The sequence below is a fragment of the Theobroma umbraticum genome, unplaced genomic scaffold (genome assembly GCF_002168275.2).
Source record: "Theobroma umbraticum cultivar Fairchild unplaced genomic scaffold, ASM216827v3 scaffold_67.0, whole genome shotgun sequence".
Taxonomy (NCBI): domain Eukaryota; kingdom Viridiplantae; phylum Streptophyta; class Magnoliopsida; order Malvales; family Malvaceae; genus Theobroma; species Theobroma umbraticum.
In genome coordinates this window covers 7,878,042-7,894,093 of record NW_018397262.1, presented here as the reverse complement: position 1 = coordinate 7,894,093, position 16,052 = coordinate 7,878,042, and the positions used below count along the sequence as shown (strand labels likewise).

Below are 16,052 nucleotides of genomic sequence, written 5' to 3'. Positions count from 1 at the left end.
AAAAAAGAGAGCACCATCAGATTAGGGATTTTTTTAATTAATAAAAATAATAAAATTATATAATAAAAATTGATCAAAGATAAAATTATTTTTTTATTTTTGTCATGTCAGTAAATTACCGAAAATGTTAATGATTGATTAATAATTAAATTTATATATTTAATGAAAAATATTTTTTTAGAAAGAAATGTTCATTTCGAATATTAATAGATTTTTATGTAATTTTGATTAAAATTTAAAAAATAAAAAAAATTTTACAAAAATAAATGATAAAAAGTAATTCAAAATAAATATTTTTAAAATTTATAAATATTTATTTTGAAAATTTTTTATTTTTAAATTTATTTATGAATAAGATGATAATATTTGATTAACTAATGATGTATGAATGCTAATTTCACTATCATTGTAAACTTTTTACTGATTTAAATATAATATTAGTATTTATTTTAAATTCAAATATAAAATCTTCGTACATTATATAATAAGATCGAATACTCGTGAATATCTGGTTAAAAGATACCCAATGTCATTCCTAAACCCGTAAAACAATTTCAAACCCTAGATTTACCAAAAAAATCTCCTAATTCTGATCAAGGTAGACCCGGTCCAATCTCAAAAAACCAGCCGGTTTATGTAGATAAATTAATCCCTTTTTGTTGTTTTTGGGGATTTTTCTCATCGACGCTCTCAAATCTCTTCTTCTCTCAATCTTACTCACCTCCTCTCTCTCTCTCCAATTTACCCGCCAAAAAGATCCCTGAATTTTTATATTTTAACCTCTCCAACTTTTTGAAATTTCCAAATTCCCCCCTGTCTAATCTTTGTCTTCCCCCTCTCCTTCTTTCTCTCTCTCGCGGTCGGGTTCAGGTCTCTCTTCAGAGAAAGCGACGCCGTTTTTGTGGGTTAGTATAATTTTGGATGGAGACGGAAGTGGCTGTGGAGCAAAACGCAGCGTTCGAGTCTTCTCCGGGGGTAGGCGAGAAGAGGGTGGTCGAAAACGGCGCTGTTTCCGTATCTAAGAAGCAGCGATGCGGTAGGGGATTGAAGAGAGTGGCGGAGATAGTGCTGGTGCTGTCGACGATGGGGAAGATGAGGGGCGGAGGTAGGAATCCGACGGCGGCGGAGACGGCTTTGATGGCGGAGGCACGTGAGACGTTGGCGGAGATGTGCACAGAGATGTCGCCCAAGGATATTGTCGGGGGGGAGGCGATTGTGAATGTGATTGAAGAGTTGGGGCTGGCGAGATTCAGTGAGCAGAGGTTAGGGTTCAAGGCTACAAGAATGTCGATTTCTGAGAAGATTTCATTTGCTAAAAAGAAGGTAAAGAAAAGTCTTAAATTTGTCAATTTTTATGGAATTTTTGGGGGATTTGAGATTATGGGTAAGGTTTATTTTTTTTATGAATTTGGTTGTATCATTAGGATTTTGTTTGAATTCTATGTTTTTCTTTTTAAAATTTATATTAGAATTTGTCCTGAAATTGAGGTCTGCCAAAAAGGTTTTTTGGCTTGTAATTAGGAAAGTTAAAGGTCTCAATGTATTGTAGAATTTGATGTTCTTGTTGGCTTAAGTGAACTTTGGGGGATTAAGGGTTATGTGTGAAAGTTCTTAATTTAGTTTAAACTGCACGTAATAAGAAGGTATATTAAGGTTTGAGTAAGTGTAGGCAGGTTTTGGTCAGTTTTAGTCTAATATTCTCTGTGGCTTAGTTGTTACTTTTAAGAGTTCATGGTTTTGGGCACTAAAATTGGCATGGCTTAAAGAGGTTGCTGAGTGTAGAGTGAAAGATGCATTTGAATCATAAGTCGTCTCAAAGGGTTGCTATTCCATTCTATTATGATATTATAATTTGATGTGCAGTTTCGTTTAGCTTCTTGAACAGCTTGATGTTTTTTGGCAAGAATATTATACTAATCACGCTATCTAAAAGAATATTGCTATAGTTCTTCTAAATTATGCAAGGTACATTCACATGAAATGTATCACTAGCAAAGGTTATTTTAACTTTTTGACACTGAATGCTTTTTGCAATGATCTATGTCCTGCCAAGCTTTTCAGCTATTTCTGCAGATTTTGTTTGATTTATTAAAAGAGCATCTTTGTTGGACTGCAAATATTTAAATTACTTGGGATTATATATGAAGCTGAGTGTTGGGATTGCCTTAATGCTTTTCCAGATGGAAGATCCCAAGAAACTTCTTGGACCTCTTGTTACATATTCATCTCAGTCATTGCAAACAAATGTTGGTGGATCAGCTGAAACCCGTGGGGCATCGCATACTGTTCGCATTTTGCCATCAGATCGACCAATTCATGCAACTGTCTCGTCCGGAGGCTTCCCAGTTTCTTCGCCCCCTGCTTACGTTACAGCAGCCGGTTCAACTCCCTTACCACATCAGTTGCCCTCCAGCGATCTGAAAATGCCTACAACGTCCACTGGACTGCCAAGTGGCCATCTAGGAAGGGACTCATCTTCATTTGCACATCCCAGGGTTGAAAGACCACAGACTAAGTTGGATGGAGGATCAAATGTGGCTTCTTATGTCTCCCAAGCACCAGGTAATTCTCTCTTCCACCATCTTTCCTTCCCTTGGTAGCCAATAAGACTGAAAGACCCTATTTACATATTATTTGGAAATTTTCCGGCTTCATATTTTATTATCATCTAGAAATTTGATAGTATGGCCTTCTTACATTTTTCTTGGGGGGTTTGGTTATCTTGTCTTGCAGTGGTGTTTTATTATAGTTATCAAGTGATCACACAATACTCTACCTATTCTAATACTATGGTTTCTTTACCACAGTGTTTTGCTATTATATTACTACTAGCCCTTCCATTAGTTAATTCTGTTTAACAGGCATTCATATCCATACATCCTCTTTGAATTCATGCAAATATTGTTTGTTGCAGCTAATTCTTCAGCAAACCATCCACTTGTGAATGCTCCAACTTGGTCTATACAGGCTCAACCTGCAGCATTAAGCAAATCTGGACAAGAAAACAAGGTTTTGAATCATAATCCAACCAAGATTGAAGGAGGTGCTAGTTTGGCTATGCCACAGATGGCTCCTCAAGCAGCAAGAGATCAAAACTTTAGACCATTCATTACTCAAACTGGAACTGGAACTTTCCCAAGCATGCACCAGCCTGTGCAAGGCATGAACTTTGGACAAGCTCCTCCATATATGAATAATCACAATGAAATAGCTCGAATTGTTCAAAAGTTATTACAACCAAGGCTTCCTGAGCATCCTACTTGGACTCCTCCTTCTAGAGAGTACATGAATAAGGCTTTAACTTGCCAAATGTGCAAACTTACCATTAATGAAGTGGAAACTGTGCTGCTTTGTGATGCTTGCGAGAAAGGATTTCACTTGAAATGCTTACAATCAAACAATCAGAAAGGAATCCCTAGAGGTGAGTGGCACTGCACAAGGTGCTTGTCATTTTGCAATGGAAAGCCTTTGCCCCCTAAATATGGTCGTGTCATGAGAAGTATAAATGCACCCAAATTGACTTCTAGCACATCTGAAGCTCAGTCAGATGTGGAGAAAAAAGTGGGAAATCAAGATCCTAAGGTCAGTCCTAAGAAGGTAATAGCAAATGGAAGCTCTGGTTTACAGACTCCTGCTGTGGCTGGTACAGTGGACAGCAACTCTGTTGAGCCAGCATCCGATTCGAAGATTCCAAAAGGGACCTCAAAGAAACCTTTGGAGGTTGTATGTGATTCTCTTTCTGTTGCCACAGTAAGTGAGAGACCTGAAGAACATTCCCAAATGACTGAATCATCTACTCATGAAGAAATGAAAGATCATGCATCAATATCACAGCCTCCTGATACATCATCTAATGCAATCAGCAATAAGGCTGATCATTCACAGCCTTCACACATCTCACAAGATGTCCAAACATGGCAGCAAAACTGTGCTGAAGTTCCTTCGAATAATTGTCATGATGAAAGTTCTGGAGCCAAAGATTTGGAGAAAGGCTGTTTGGAAGGAGATATGGACTGCAGTATATGGGTTAATCAAACTGAACAAGATGCTGCACAAGCAAATCCTGCTGGAAATTCTGGAGCTAGTCTTGCACAAGCAAATCCTGCTGGAAATTCTGGAGCCAGTCGTGAGATTTCAAGGCATGCTGAGGTTTCTTCTGATGGTTTGCATGCTGTTGAATGGACTAGTGATGTACTTCAAGTTGCAGATGGAAGAAAGTTTTACCAGTCTTGTCGTGTTAATGGCATAACTTATAAAGTGCAGGATCATGCTTTAGTTCATTCTGGCCAGGGCAAACTGATACCATCTAAGCTTCAGGTGAGCATTTTTGGACAAATTTATATTGAGACTGCTGGTCATCATGTCCGGTAAAAGCACACTTGATAAATTGAATCTTCACTGCAGGCAATGTGGGAGGATGCTAAAACTGGGTCAAAGTGGGTGGTTGTGAAAAGGTGCTACTTTCCTAGTGACTTGCCAGAGGCTGTTGGTCATCCATGTGCCCCTGAAAGCAGTGAGGTAATATGTTTGTTATCTCATGCATGTTTATGTTAACTGTTCTCCTACTATTCTTCTATCTGCTGTCCAGTATACTAGGACTGTTGCAGTAGCAAATAAAATTCAAACGTTTGCTAATAGTTCTTTTGCTCTCGTTTATAGGTTTATGAATCTAATAATGATAGCACTGTAAGGGCAAGCTCAATTCAAGGCCCATGTGAAGTACTTCCTACTGCTAAATTTACGGAAGAAATTGAAAGGCGAAGTCAGTTAGGAATTGAGGGAAATGAAGGATTAACAGCAATTTTCTTGTGCAAGTATGTATATTGATTTCGTATATTGCATACAAGTACTCATTGATACTAAAATTTGCCATTTGACACAGCTGAAGATATAATTTTTGTATCATATATTGCATGTGTTAAGCACACGATGAATTGGATTGACATCTCTCTAATGACAGAACTATTCGTTCTGCAGATGGCTTTATGATGAATTCAAAGGAAGCTTTCAGCCTGTATCAGGTTAATATAGTTATGCATCTGTTCAGTTAGCATGACATTACTTTTTGCTGTGGCAAATATTGTCTTCTTCTTGATCAGGTAACCAAAATAACAATGATCATACAAGCCAAACTACGTTCTTGCAATTTTCTCGTATTATTTGGGGCTATTCCCTATTTCTGAACATTTTGGAGATACTTACATAACTCTGTCAAAACAGGTAAACGTTGCAGTTGGGACCTGTGCACATCTGAGGATCATCACTCATGCCTTGTAACATATGTAGTCGTAGTGCTAGTTTTCCTTTCATTTTTGGGCTAGAAGTCCTAGTGGTAGTTTTGTATCATAGCTTGATTAACAATTTAAATTAATATCTTTCAATCCAAATTTTTTAACCATATAGTGAATCTGTTTCACCTTTAAACATTTTTCTACTTTTTCTTGTATGTGATATATATATATGTTTGTGTGTGTGTGTGTGTGTTGTTGCAAAGCAAGAGTAGAGAAATAGGTACATGCCATCATAAAATGATAAACAAATAGATCTTGTATCCCCTGCCAGCTTGTAAACAGAGTTTGGCTGCTAGAAAGGAAGAATATCAGTCTGTTAATACTACACTCTACTAGTCATTCAGCAGCAGTTAATCCGGTCATTGATCAAATTTTGCTTGTAGAAGAAGCCAAGGAAGCATGAAATATATGTAGTGAAGTATGATATAAGCCTGAGGGGCACAGAAAATGGAATATGAACATGGTAGCAAGTTGCAGGCTTTTTTCCTAGCAAGAAAAATTAAAACACAAACTACTGAGTAATGCATTGACCATTTTTTATTTTTACTTTAAGTTCTGGATCCAATCCTTAATTCTCATTTGAAAATAGAAAATATATGCAAAACCCTAAATTTCATGCAAACCATAGCTACTATTCCCAATACTCACTAAACTCATGCTGCTCTATAGGCAGGGGGAGCAAACAGACACCTACATTGAAAGCCCTTTGGTTGCTTCTGAGTTATCCCTTTTTTGCATCAATATTCCCTCATTCTTTGGATCTCTACCCCTTTTTAACTAATTTCTGATAACAGATGAAATGTTCCAGAGACTCTTCAACACTCATTTGGAGGAAAATTTAAACCTCTATATATCCAACCACCTTTTATTAAAGAACTCTTTTCACTTTGAGAAGATTAAGCTTATAGGTGAAGGGATATTTTGATATTTATAGGGTAGTGGTGAGGGAGGTTAAGCCTATTTCAACTTATGTGAAATAACTAATACCAAGAGAGATCGATAATAAACTATTATCTCGACAAAGAGAATAGCTATTCCTTAATTCGGAAATGAACCATATGATAGAATAGCCACCCCACATGGAATGATATGTAGGAATGGAATGGCTATGCCATCTAGTCATTAGTAGGCATGAATTCATACATAGTATTTATCAAGCTTTCAACCAATTATGTTTAATTAATGTTTATTTTAATCTCTTAACAATCTTGTGAACTCCGACTCAATGAAATCCTAACAGGAGACCTTAGAAAAGCTTTAACTTAAATCTTAGATATACATATCTATAAACTATGGATAGATGCTATAACCTAGTAAATGTCTACTTCTTGGTGAATTTTGACTATTGACTTGTTTTGTCTACACAGATTCCAACCTTATGTTGGGATTTTGCCTGATAAATCCAAAACCAAAACAACTTTTCCAATCCATGAATGATTTACAGGAAGCCTGTTCCTTGTTTGTGTTGCAAGATCATGCTTTGGATGAGGTGAGAGATGCAGCAAAGGTGTGCAAAATATTCAACTGGTCAGCCTATCACAAGCTAAGAATATGGTTTCTGTAAGGTGTACAAAAGACTCAAAGTATAGTGATGGGTTAAAATTCCATCTCCACCAGTAAATTTCTTTGGCCTGCAGGCAGCAATACCCCAAACTATCAAACATTGCTAACACTTACCATTAATTGCATATATTCGAATTAGATATTAACGATAATTCCGTAAACTCTATTTATTCTGAAGTTGATTTGTTCGTATTAATCATGTACTTATCGTGCACAATTACATATGCTGACACGATTATTCAATTTTAACTATTTCAAAAATATGATTCGGATTAGATATTAATCATAATTCTGTAAACCGTACTTGTACTTGATTCGATGCTTAAAATCAATCACATGCTCTTCAACTCTTCATTGGTCTTCTTCCATATTACACACAATCAACAGGTAAATCTAACCAAAGCACTAGTTTGACTTAAGGTTACCCCCCAAAAAGTATGAACAACATCTTTCACATAAACTAAAATTCCCAAGCTCATTTGACCAGCTAGTTCAGGGCGGTGCGGGGGGACCATTTTACAGGTCCTAAGCCTTTATCTTTTTAGCTTCTTTTTCTTCTTATGAGTCATGAACACAACACAAGGCAAAAAAACATAACTACCCTCTTTTTTGACCATTCCACCACTTCCCTCTTCACCACTCAAAAACCCTTCTTTTTCCACAAACCAACAGAGTTAAAAGTTAATGCACATAATCAATCAACTCCATCAATCCTTTTATATATAATATAAAAAGAAAATTTAGGTGTTCATCTTTTGGAATGGGGGAAGCATGAATTCAAAGCTATAGGGGGTAGGGGGCCAAAACCATTATAATAAGAGAAAATGCATGTTCTCAACAGTATTAACTTTGCATGACCTTGTTTTGATTATATAGAAGTGTAAAACAAGCAAAGACCCTAAGTAATGTAGGTCAGTTGGAAGTTAAGATAAAGGTAGAAGCAGAAGAAGAAGAGATGAAGCAGTGGAAAATAATGGTCCGACCTTGTTTCACGTGAACTGCCCCGATTATCACGGTGGTGTAGACTTTAAGAGAAGAGACTTGGTAAAAAGGGAAAAGAATGGGGATCGAGGGTGAGGGGTCATTAGGGAGAAAAAACATAGATCATCAAGATTCCTTGACTTTTGTTAGATTTGTTAAACCACAGAAAGAGGGTTCCCATGTAGTTGATAGACTTGACCAAAAGTTTTAACCAAGTATGAGATGTTATACTAACTATGTGATTATCTCTTTTTAAGTCTTGCTTTAGTACTAGTCCTCCATTGAAGATCAGAGAGAGCTTGCCACTTTGCAATCTCTTTTGCAATAAGAACTATCAAGCCACACACACACACACACCTTTGCAATTGCATGCTTGTGTGCACTATGATGAAATGGATCCCTCACATTTCAATGTCAATGTTATTATTAGTCAGTGTGTATATGTCTTATCATACATGCATTTTATCCATTTAACATATCATCAATATCTTTACTTAAAGTCTCTTTATTTAATATCGACCACACGTTCAATCTTAATATCATTTCTATAATGCATGCGTTATTTCATGTACAAAAATAATGATATGCACAAAAGCATATATTACATTTTTGCATATATATAATTTGTATATATATATAATTGAAATTGATAAAAAATAAATCCGATAGAAATAATGAGAATGTGATTTCAATGAGAGAATTAACGGTTGCGTGAAAAAAGGTTTTTTTTTTTTTTTTAACATTTAAGTACTAGCCCTAATCCAACAAAGACTAGTAGCCTAATTAGTAGTTAAAAAGGGTTAGGTACAAAATGAACCTTGATTTCTGGGGTGATGGTCTAATAAATTAGAAGAATAATTCATTATCATTTGGCTTTTATGATGGATCTCTTGGATCCCCATTACCTCATAAAGTCCCCCCTCTCATTAATTAATTAACTTTAATTAAACAATGACAACAAAAAAGAAAAGTTGGACTTTGCACACTAATTAATTAATTAACTAATCTGAGTTCAAACTGTTCTAACAGACCACCAAACTACCTAATCATTCACCTGAAGATACATACAAAGGATTAAGAAAACATAATTGTTGTGTTATATTTATCACTATCCTAGTGTCCCTTTTACATATTGTGATTATACCAATTAATTGAGATTATTAGTCAATAATTTCTCCATACTTATTTATTATATATATAAAATAAGATTACGACCCGGCCGGACAAGTTAATTTATATAATTAATATGGTTTAGAGAAAATAATAATTGCTGCTTATAAAGGCAAAAGAGACTAAGGAATTTACAAAGCATGCATTGTTTCCTCTGGTTAAATATACTTAATTATAAAGTCTTTTGGTTGGTTGGGTTATCTAGGTTCGTTGTCTACCCATAATTCTGACTTTTTGCATGTATTTAAAGGCTCTTTTTTCCTTAAAAGGGAAAGAGATGTAATCAAAACCATGTTTCAAATGACAATACAATTCATAGTGGAAATAGGTTAATTATTGTTCTTATACTTATTATTATTATCATCATTTTTCACTAACATAGTGGGTTTTTAACCCCTATCCATATCCATGACAACTTGAGTACAACAAAGATGAAAAGGAAATTAAAATTTTGGCCTAAAGAAGAAGGTGGAAAGAAAGTTATATATATGCATGTATTTCTTTGTTTAAATGGTTATCTTTTCGATAAAAATTAAGTAACAGTTTTTTTAATTGATTTTTACGATAAATGCATATATTTCTCTACTCAAAACAGTACAATTTAATTCATTTTGTGTCTAGTTAAAAAAATAATGTCATTATTATTTATTAAAGATAATAACAAGTTTACCTAAATATCCATGATTCCCTATTGAATACTCTTCCTTTTCCCTTTATACATAACTTCAACCATAATCTTAATTACTTCAAAGTAAAGTTACAACCTCCCCTTCCCCCATAGCTTTTAATCTCTTCTTTTAACCATCCTTTGGTTTGAACTTTCCGATACCGGTAGCCGGAATCCGACTCTCTTGGAGACCGGAAGCAAGAAAATCCGGAGCCAATCTTGGGCCTGCCGGGGGGAGGGAACTAAATATTTATCTTTGCTGTTTGCTGCATGTGAAGTCCCATAATTTAGATTTATGTACATACAAGCTTATCCTTGTTGTTTTATCTAAATAATAATTACCTTTCTTCCCCCCTTTTGTACCCTGACCAGAGTACAAGCACACAAAGCAAGAGCAATCCCCTTCCCTTTCTTTTTTTCCTCTATATATACTCAAGCTTTACTCCCAAACTTTGAACAACACCCAGAAAAACTACAGAGCTTGATAGAGCAAAGAACAATGGCTCCCTTGGGAGACAACGTTGTCGTTTCTAACGTTAACTTGGAGAAGCTGCTTAGCATGAAAGGAGGGAAAGGAGAAGGAAGCTATGCCAACAATTCCCAAGCTCAGGTTTTTCCTTTTTTTGGGTTTTTTTGGGGGTTTTTTTGCTTCATATTTCACCTTGTTAAACCCTAGCTATGGGGTTTTGGTCTTGCTCCTATGCAGGCCTTACATGCTCGTTCCATGCTTCACCTCCTGGAAGAATCCCTCGACAGCGTTCACCTCAACTCCCCGGAAGTACCCTTCGTCGTCGTCGACCTAGGCTGCTCCTGCAGCAACAATAGCATCTACATCGTCGACGTGATCATCAAACACATGATCAAGCGGTACGAGTCGTCGGACCGGTGGGATCAGCCGCCGGAGTTCTCTGCCTTCTTCTCTGATCTCCCCAGCAATGACTTCAATACTCTTTTCCAGCTCCTACCTCCCTTGGCTAACTACAACGGTGGCAGCAGCATGGAGGAGTGCCTAGCGTCCAACGGACACCGGTCCTATTTCGCCGCCGGAGTCCCCGGATCATTTTACCGGCGCCTCTTTCCGGCTAGATCCATCGACGTCTTCCACTCTGCATTCTCATTGCACTGGCTATCACAGGTTCATTTTTAACTGTACAAGTTTTTTGTCATGGTGCAGTATAATACACTACTTTACATACCAAATATACTAAGCTATATCATATATAAATATAGTTAATATATATTTATATATATATAGTTTGTTCCCGAGGTTGATTTCTAAGGTGAAATTAATAAGATAAATACATAATATTTTCAAGCTCACGTCACTTCACTGGAAAAAAAATACAAAAGTTTATATGATTTAATTTAAATGTTTTCTTTCACCAATTCCAAGTTTTTGCCGACTTTGATTTGGTCAAAAAGTGGGTGCAAAAATAACAGTACATGGCATTAAATATAATATTTAATGATGTAATCATGGATAAATGTAAGTTAAATGCAATCATATATTATGAATATTATTAAATTTAATCCCTTTTTTAATCCAAGAATTAATTACCCAAAAACAATCTTGCTTTATATTTTCCAAAATTAAGGGAAAAAGACACAGAGAAACTTATGAAACATATGCTTGATGTTCTAATAAAAAGGGAAGTACAAAGTATTTAGGGTATCCTGTCTCTCTCTCTCTTGGCCTCTTTCTTTCTTTGTTGTGTGTATCCAACATTAACACCAGACATTCTGTCTGCCATGGGGGACCCAGATGCCAGAAACTGTGTTGGACAGGAGATCAACGGCTTACAACAAAGGGCGGGTGTTCATCCATGGTGCAGGTGAGAGCACAGCCAGTGCATACAGGAAGCAGTTCCAGACAGACCTGGCTGCTTTCCTCAGAGCAAGATCCATAGAGATGAAGAGGGGTGGGTCTATGTTCCTTGTCTGCCTTGGAAGAACCTCGGTGGACCCCTCGGACCAAGGTGGAGCCGGCCTCCTCTTCGGGACCCACTTTCAGGATGCTTGGGATGATCTTGTCCAAGAGGTATTAATCACCTATGTTTACCTAAAGCTCTTCATATTTGCATGTGGCTTACGTGTCAACAGTGTTCATTTTCCTTGGATCGGAGTGGATAACTCCCAGTTGATATTTGAATGGGGGAAAATTTGCCTTGGCAATAATAATTTCTCCCTCTATGCTACTGTTTCCTTGCATTTTGGCAGACCAAAAAGCAGAGGGGGAAGGGAGGTGAGGAGGGAACACCATGCAAAAGGGGGAATCATTAGGTGTGTTTGGGCTTTAGTAAGAGAGCCTCATGATGGATTGTCACTGGTCATGATTAACTCACTCCAATTCCAGCCGTTGGATTGGTCTTGGGGGAGAATCAGCTCTATCACCCTCCACTTGTCCCATTGCCATGTCGGCAATATGATAACCCCGCTGGCAGGGGTTTGTGGGGGCCCATTGTGAACATAATCATTTCATCTAACAAGATGACAATAACAGTCATTTGGGTCCATTTGATCATTGTTGATCAAATAAATCATAAGATGAGTGGGACCATAGCATTTGTGGCAGCAAATTGATGTAGTGGTAATACATTTACATATGATCCTCTTGCCTTAATCAACTGTTCTAATCAGCCTGCCACAAAGATTATGATCATTATAAGCTTTTCATTGTTTCTTTGCAAGCTCATTGAAATTGCATTTTCATTTATATATATACATATGCAAATATAAAAATTATATATTATTATATTTGAAATACATATTTTTAATCATTTTAAACATAAAAATAACGGGTTTAATTTCGTTTTAATTGTTTACTTATGGAAAAAGCATATATACAAATTAGGGTTTGTGCTTTTTAAGTTAGGTTCTAAATGTTATTCAAAAATACGGTTACATAATTCTAATGGTACATGCATTATGGCAGGGCCTTATTAGTAGTGAGAAGCGTGACAATTTCAACATTCCAGTGTATGCCCCAAGCCTACAAGACTTCAAGGAAGTGGTTGAAGCTGATGGCTCATTCACCATAAACAAGCTTGAGGTATTCAAAGGAGGCAGCCCTCTGGTCGTTAGCCGGCCGGATGATGCGACGGAGGTAGGCCGAGCCCTAGCCAACAGCTGCCGGAGCGTCTCGGGGGTGCTCGTCGATGCTCACATCGGTGACAAGCTCAGCGAGGAGCTGTTTTTACGTGTGGAGCGCCGAGCCACAAGCCATGCTAAAGAGCTACTAGAGCAGTTGCAATTCTTTCATATAGTTGCATCTCTGTCTCTTGCTTAGGAAAAAAGAAACAAAAGAAGAAAAGAGTCTTCAAAGAAAAAGGCTTTTTCCCCCTCCCCTCTTTGGTTTTGTCCTTACACCTTTTCCCCTTTTGTGTGTTATTTCCCATTGCATTGAAAAGATATAGGATCAATCAACACACAAAGAGGAGAGAGAGAGAGAGAGGGAAAAGGCTTTGCCTTAGCTTTCTTTTTTTTTCTTTTTTCACTTTCTTTTGTGTGTTTTTTTTCTCCTGTGTGATTAGTGATTGTAGTTACCTTTATATATACTTGATGAGTATTGAGACTTGGTGTTCCCTTGAATCCAAACTAAGTAAATAAATCTATGCAAAACCCTCTCCATTAATTTTTCGCTCTCTTTATAGCTTCTTCATGGTGTTTACTTTTGTGTATGTGAACTTGTATGAAAAGGGTTTTGCTTTTTGGCACCTAAAAACTTGTGAACAATTTGCATTCCCCATCAAAATTTGCATTAATTATGATGCTTACCCTTTTCTTTTTCTTATTTTGAATTTTGGGTAGGGTTCCATTGGTAGTTATTTCAGTTGTAATCTTGCAAAGTTTTCAATCCTTCATTCTTGTTCTAAATTCAACTCTTTGGACCACTTTGGCTCTTTGCATACTGCTTGTTTCCTCCTTTTAATTCTTTGGCTAACAATTGCAAAATCAGAAAAATATAACTCTCAAACCTTTCCTTGATCCTTGTTCCTTGTGCTCCTAATAAAGTATAGCCTAGATATTGAAATAAATGTACCTTCTGCTAATTAAAGAAGCTTATTCAAAACCATAAAGAGACTATGTACATGCAAGAGACATTGACATGTTATCTTACATGGCTATTGATGATGTTTGAGTAAAGCTTTAGCAGGTAGTTAGTCTATTATTTTTCTCCCAAGCTGCACGTACCAAAAGCAAAATGACGAACCAAAACATACCCAACAGAGAACAAGAAACAAAAGATCAATTCTCCCTCTCTCCTGATTCTTCTTCTGATGATGATGAATGGAATATAAAAATATCAGCTTCTTCTGGTTGCCTAAAGCTCACCCTTTTCTTTGACTTCCCACTTTGGCTCCTGCTCAAGGAAACCTCCATGTCTTCCCTTTCATCATCTTCAAATTTCAGCAGCCTCTCCTTAGAGAAGTTCTCCCTTGGTTTAGAGGAGGTATGTGCATTTTCTCCAACGAAAGATGGGAAAACCCTCTTGGAGGAATGTTTGAGGACATGGTATTCACCCCCACCTGTCCCACTGTGCTTCTGCAAGCCTGGTGAAGCTATGAGCCAATCCTCCAGGGTGAGCTCTTTTGCCTGCTTTGGCTGCTGGTGCTGCTTCTCTTTCAGCTGCAACTGCCTCTCCTTTGCTTCCTTTGTCCACAAGCATCCCAGCATCACGAAAGACATGCTTGAACAAGCACTTCGATCATGTTCCATGTCTTGTTCAGCTAATCTCTGGGGGCTTGATTGCCGAAAACAAGAGAGGCTAGATCCCATTCTTCTTCTTTCAAGGATGGTACCAATCAATCATAAATTTAACACCTTGTTTAGCTATAATCTTTTCTCAGTACCATAAGACTATATAGGATACCTTGACGGATTCTCAAAGGGATAAGAATTTCACCTGGAAGAAGCTTAGTTATCATCAATATTTTACTTTGTTTTAGGAATGGCAGAATCTGAATCTCATATCCTTAATGACTAAAAACCCCTTGCCATCATCATTTGATCCCATAATTTCCATAGGCATAACTGTCATTTTTAATATTGATTAAGCTCATCCTAAATGCTATCAGCAAACAGATAGGTGAGGACATTCTCTCTTGGCTTATCCACCTTATGCAGACAAAACTTTCTCTGTTAATCTGGTGAAGAAGGCAAGAGCCAACCTTAGCTCACAACGCTGTCAACAAATCAGATGAGACAAACCCTTTTTTGCAAAGGACAAGAAATTTTCCAATTCATTGTCCTTTAATGAGGATTGAATCATAAAGAGTAATATTCATGTTTAGCTCCATGTGTTGGGAGCAGATCTTGTGTCATTGCATTTATCCTTAAATTGCTAAGATTTAAGACAGCACAGGACTTTGGGAGGTTTCTTTCCCGACTTCATCTCCGAAAAAGAAACAGACTTCTTTGCTCTTAATTAGTTTAGCTGAATGAAACCCAAAAACAAAGTGAAATTATCATTTATAGCTGTAAAATATTATCTCTTTTGACTCAATAAATCTCACAGTTTTATCTCACAAAAGTTATTTTATAAATTAAAAAAAATGTAAAAAACTTAAATATTTAATTATATTTTAATACATAATCGATTTTGAGATTCACGATTTTTCTCTAGGACCCTAACACATGACAACTCTATTTTGGGCCGATCAATAGGAGCTTAGAGTCTGGGAAACTAGAGAGAAGGAATGCTTTGTCAGAACCAAGAGATTCCGGTGTTGACTCATGTCATGGCACCATTTTCTTCTAAAGAACTAGGAAACAGTCTTAGGGATTATTCCAAACAGCCAACTTTTCAGTTAGTCTATGGATGGGGGGATTCAGATAAGGAGGCAAGACTGTAAACCTTTTAATATCTGTTGCTTGAAAGGTTGTTTATTACTGATCCATGATTGAGGATTGGTATCTATCAATCAGATTTTTTTAGGTTCTTCCTCTGTTTTCAGATTATATGCGGTGTTTGGATTTAACTTATTGCTTTCTTGCAGGAAAGAAAGTGGGAGGGAAGAAAACCAGCAGAATCTACAATAGAAAACCACATGCAACATGATTTGATTCCCAAATGAAAATGGACGGAGATGCTGAGAATTACATGGCAAGTATCAGTTTCTCCAAACTCTGAATATAAACCTTTACAAATCAAGCCATATGATTCAAAGAAAAACCACTTGGATCTGTTCACTTAAGGATAACAAACTTAATGACTGGCTGATGGATTCGTCAGCAATTCAAGTGATTTCTTTAAGTGCTCTACTGCAACTGTCACATCATCAAATGCCAAGGCTCCAACAGCAAACCTTGCAGCCTTGTGTGCTTCAGCAATTTTCTCTGGTGGTGGCTGGTAATTGCTGTCATATTGGTATTTTTGAGAA

General features: G+C 36.8%; 3 protein-coding genes across 3 annotated transcripts in view; 2 read left to right on the top strand and 1 right to left on the bottom strand.

The window, feature by feature from the left end:
• Nucleotides 1-658: 658 nt before the first annotated feature.
• On the top strand, nt 659-5,407 carry LOC110419186 (uncharacterized). The gene is made up of 7 exons (XM_021432117.2): nt 659-1,323; nt 2,181-2,562; nt 2,915-4,317; nt 4,405-4,518; nt 4,660-4,814; nt 4,978-5,099; nt 5,221-5,407. The coding sequence occupies exons 1-6, from the start codon at nt 922-924 to the stop codon at nt 5,024-5,026; spliced, it is 2,505 nt and encodes an 834-aa protein (XP_021287792.1). The 5' UTR covers nt 659-921; the 3' UTR covers nt 5,027-5,099; nt 5,221-5,407.
• Nucleotides 5,408-9,815: 4,408 nt separating this feature from the next.
• Nucleotides 9,816-13,285, top strand: IAMT1 (IAA carboxylmethyltransferase 1). The gene is made up of 4 exons (XM_021432489.1): nt 9,816-10,282; nt 10,379-10,807; nt 11,435-11,710; nt 12,605-13,285. The coding sequence occupies exons 1-4, from the start codon at nt 10,172-10,174 to the stop codon at nt 12,956-12,958; spliced, it is 1,170 nt and encodes a 389-aa protein (XP_021288164.1). The 5' UTR covers nt 9,816-10,171; the 3' UTR covers nt 12,959-13,285.
• A 2,418-nt stretch (nt 13,286-15,703) lies between these two features.
• The window catches only part of EXT-LIKE (hydroxyproline-rich glycoprotein family protein), a 3,127-nt gene continuing 2,778 nt past the window's right edge, over nt 15,704-16,052 (bottom strand). The window contains exon 7 of the mRNA XM_021431725.1: nt 15,704-16,046. Within this exon, the coding sequence (XP_021287400.1) occupies nt 15,878-16,046 (169 nt within the window). The 3' untranslated portion in view covers nt 15,704-15,877. The remainder of the gene's footprint in view (nt 16,047-16,052) is intronic.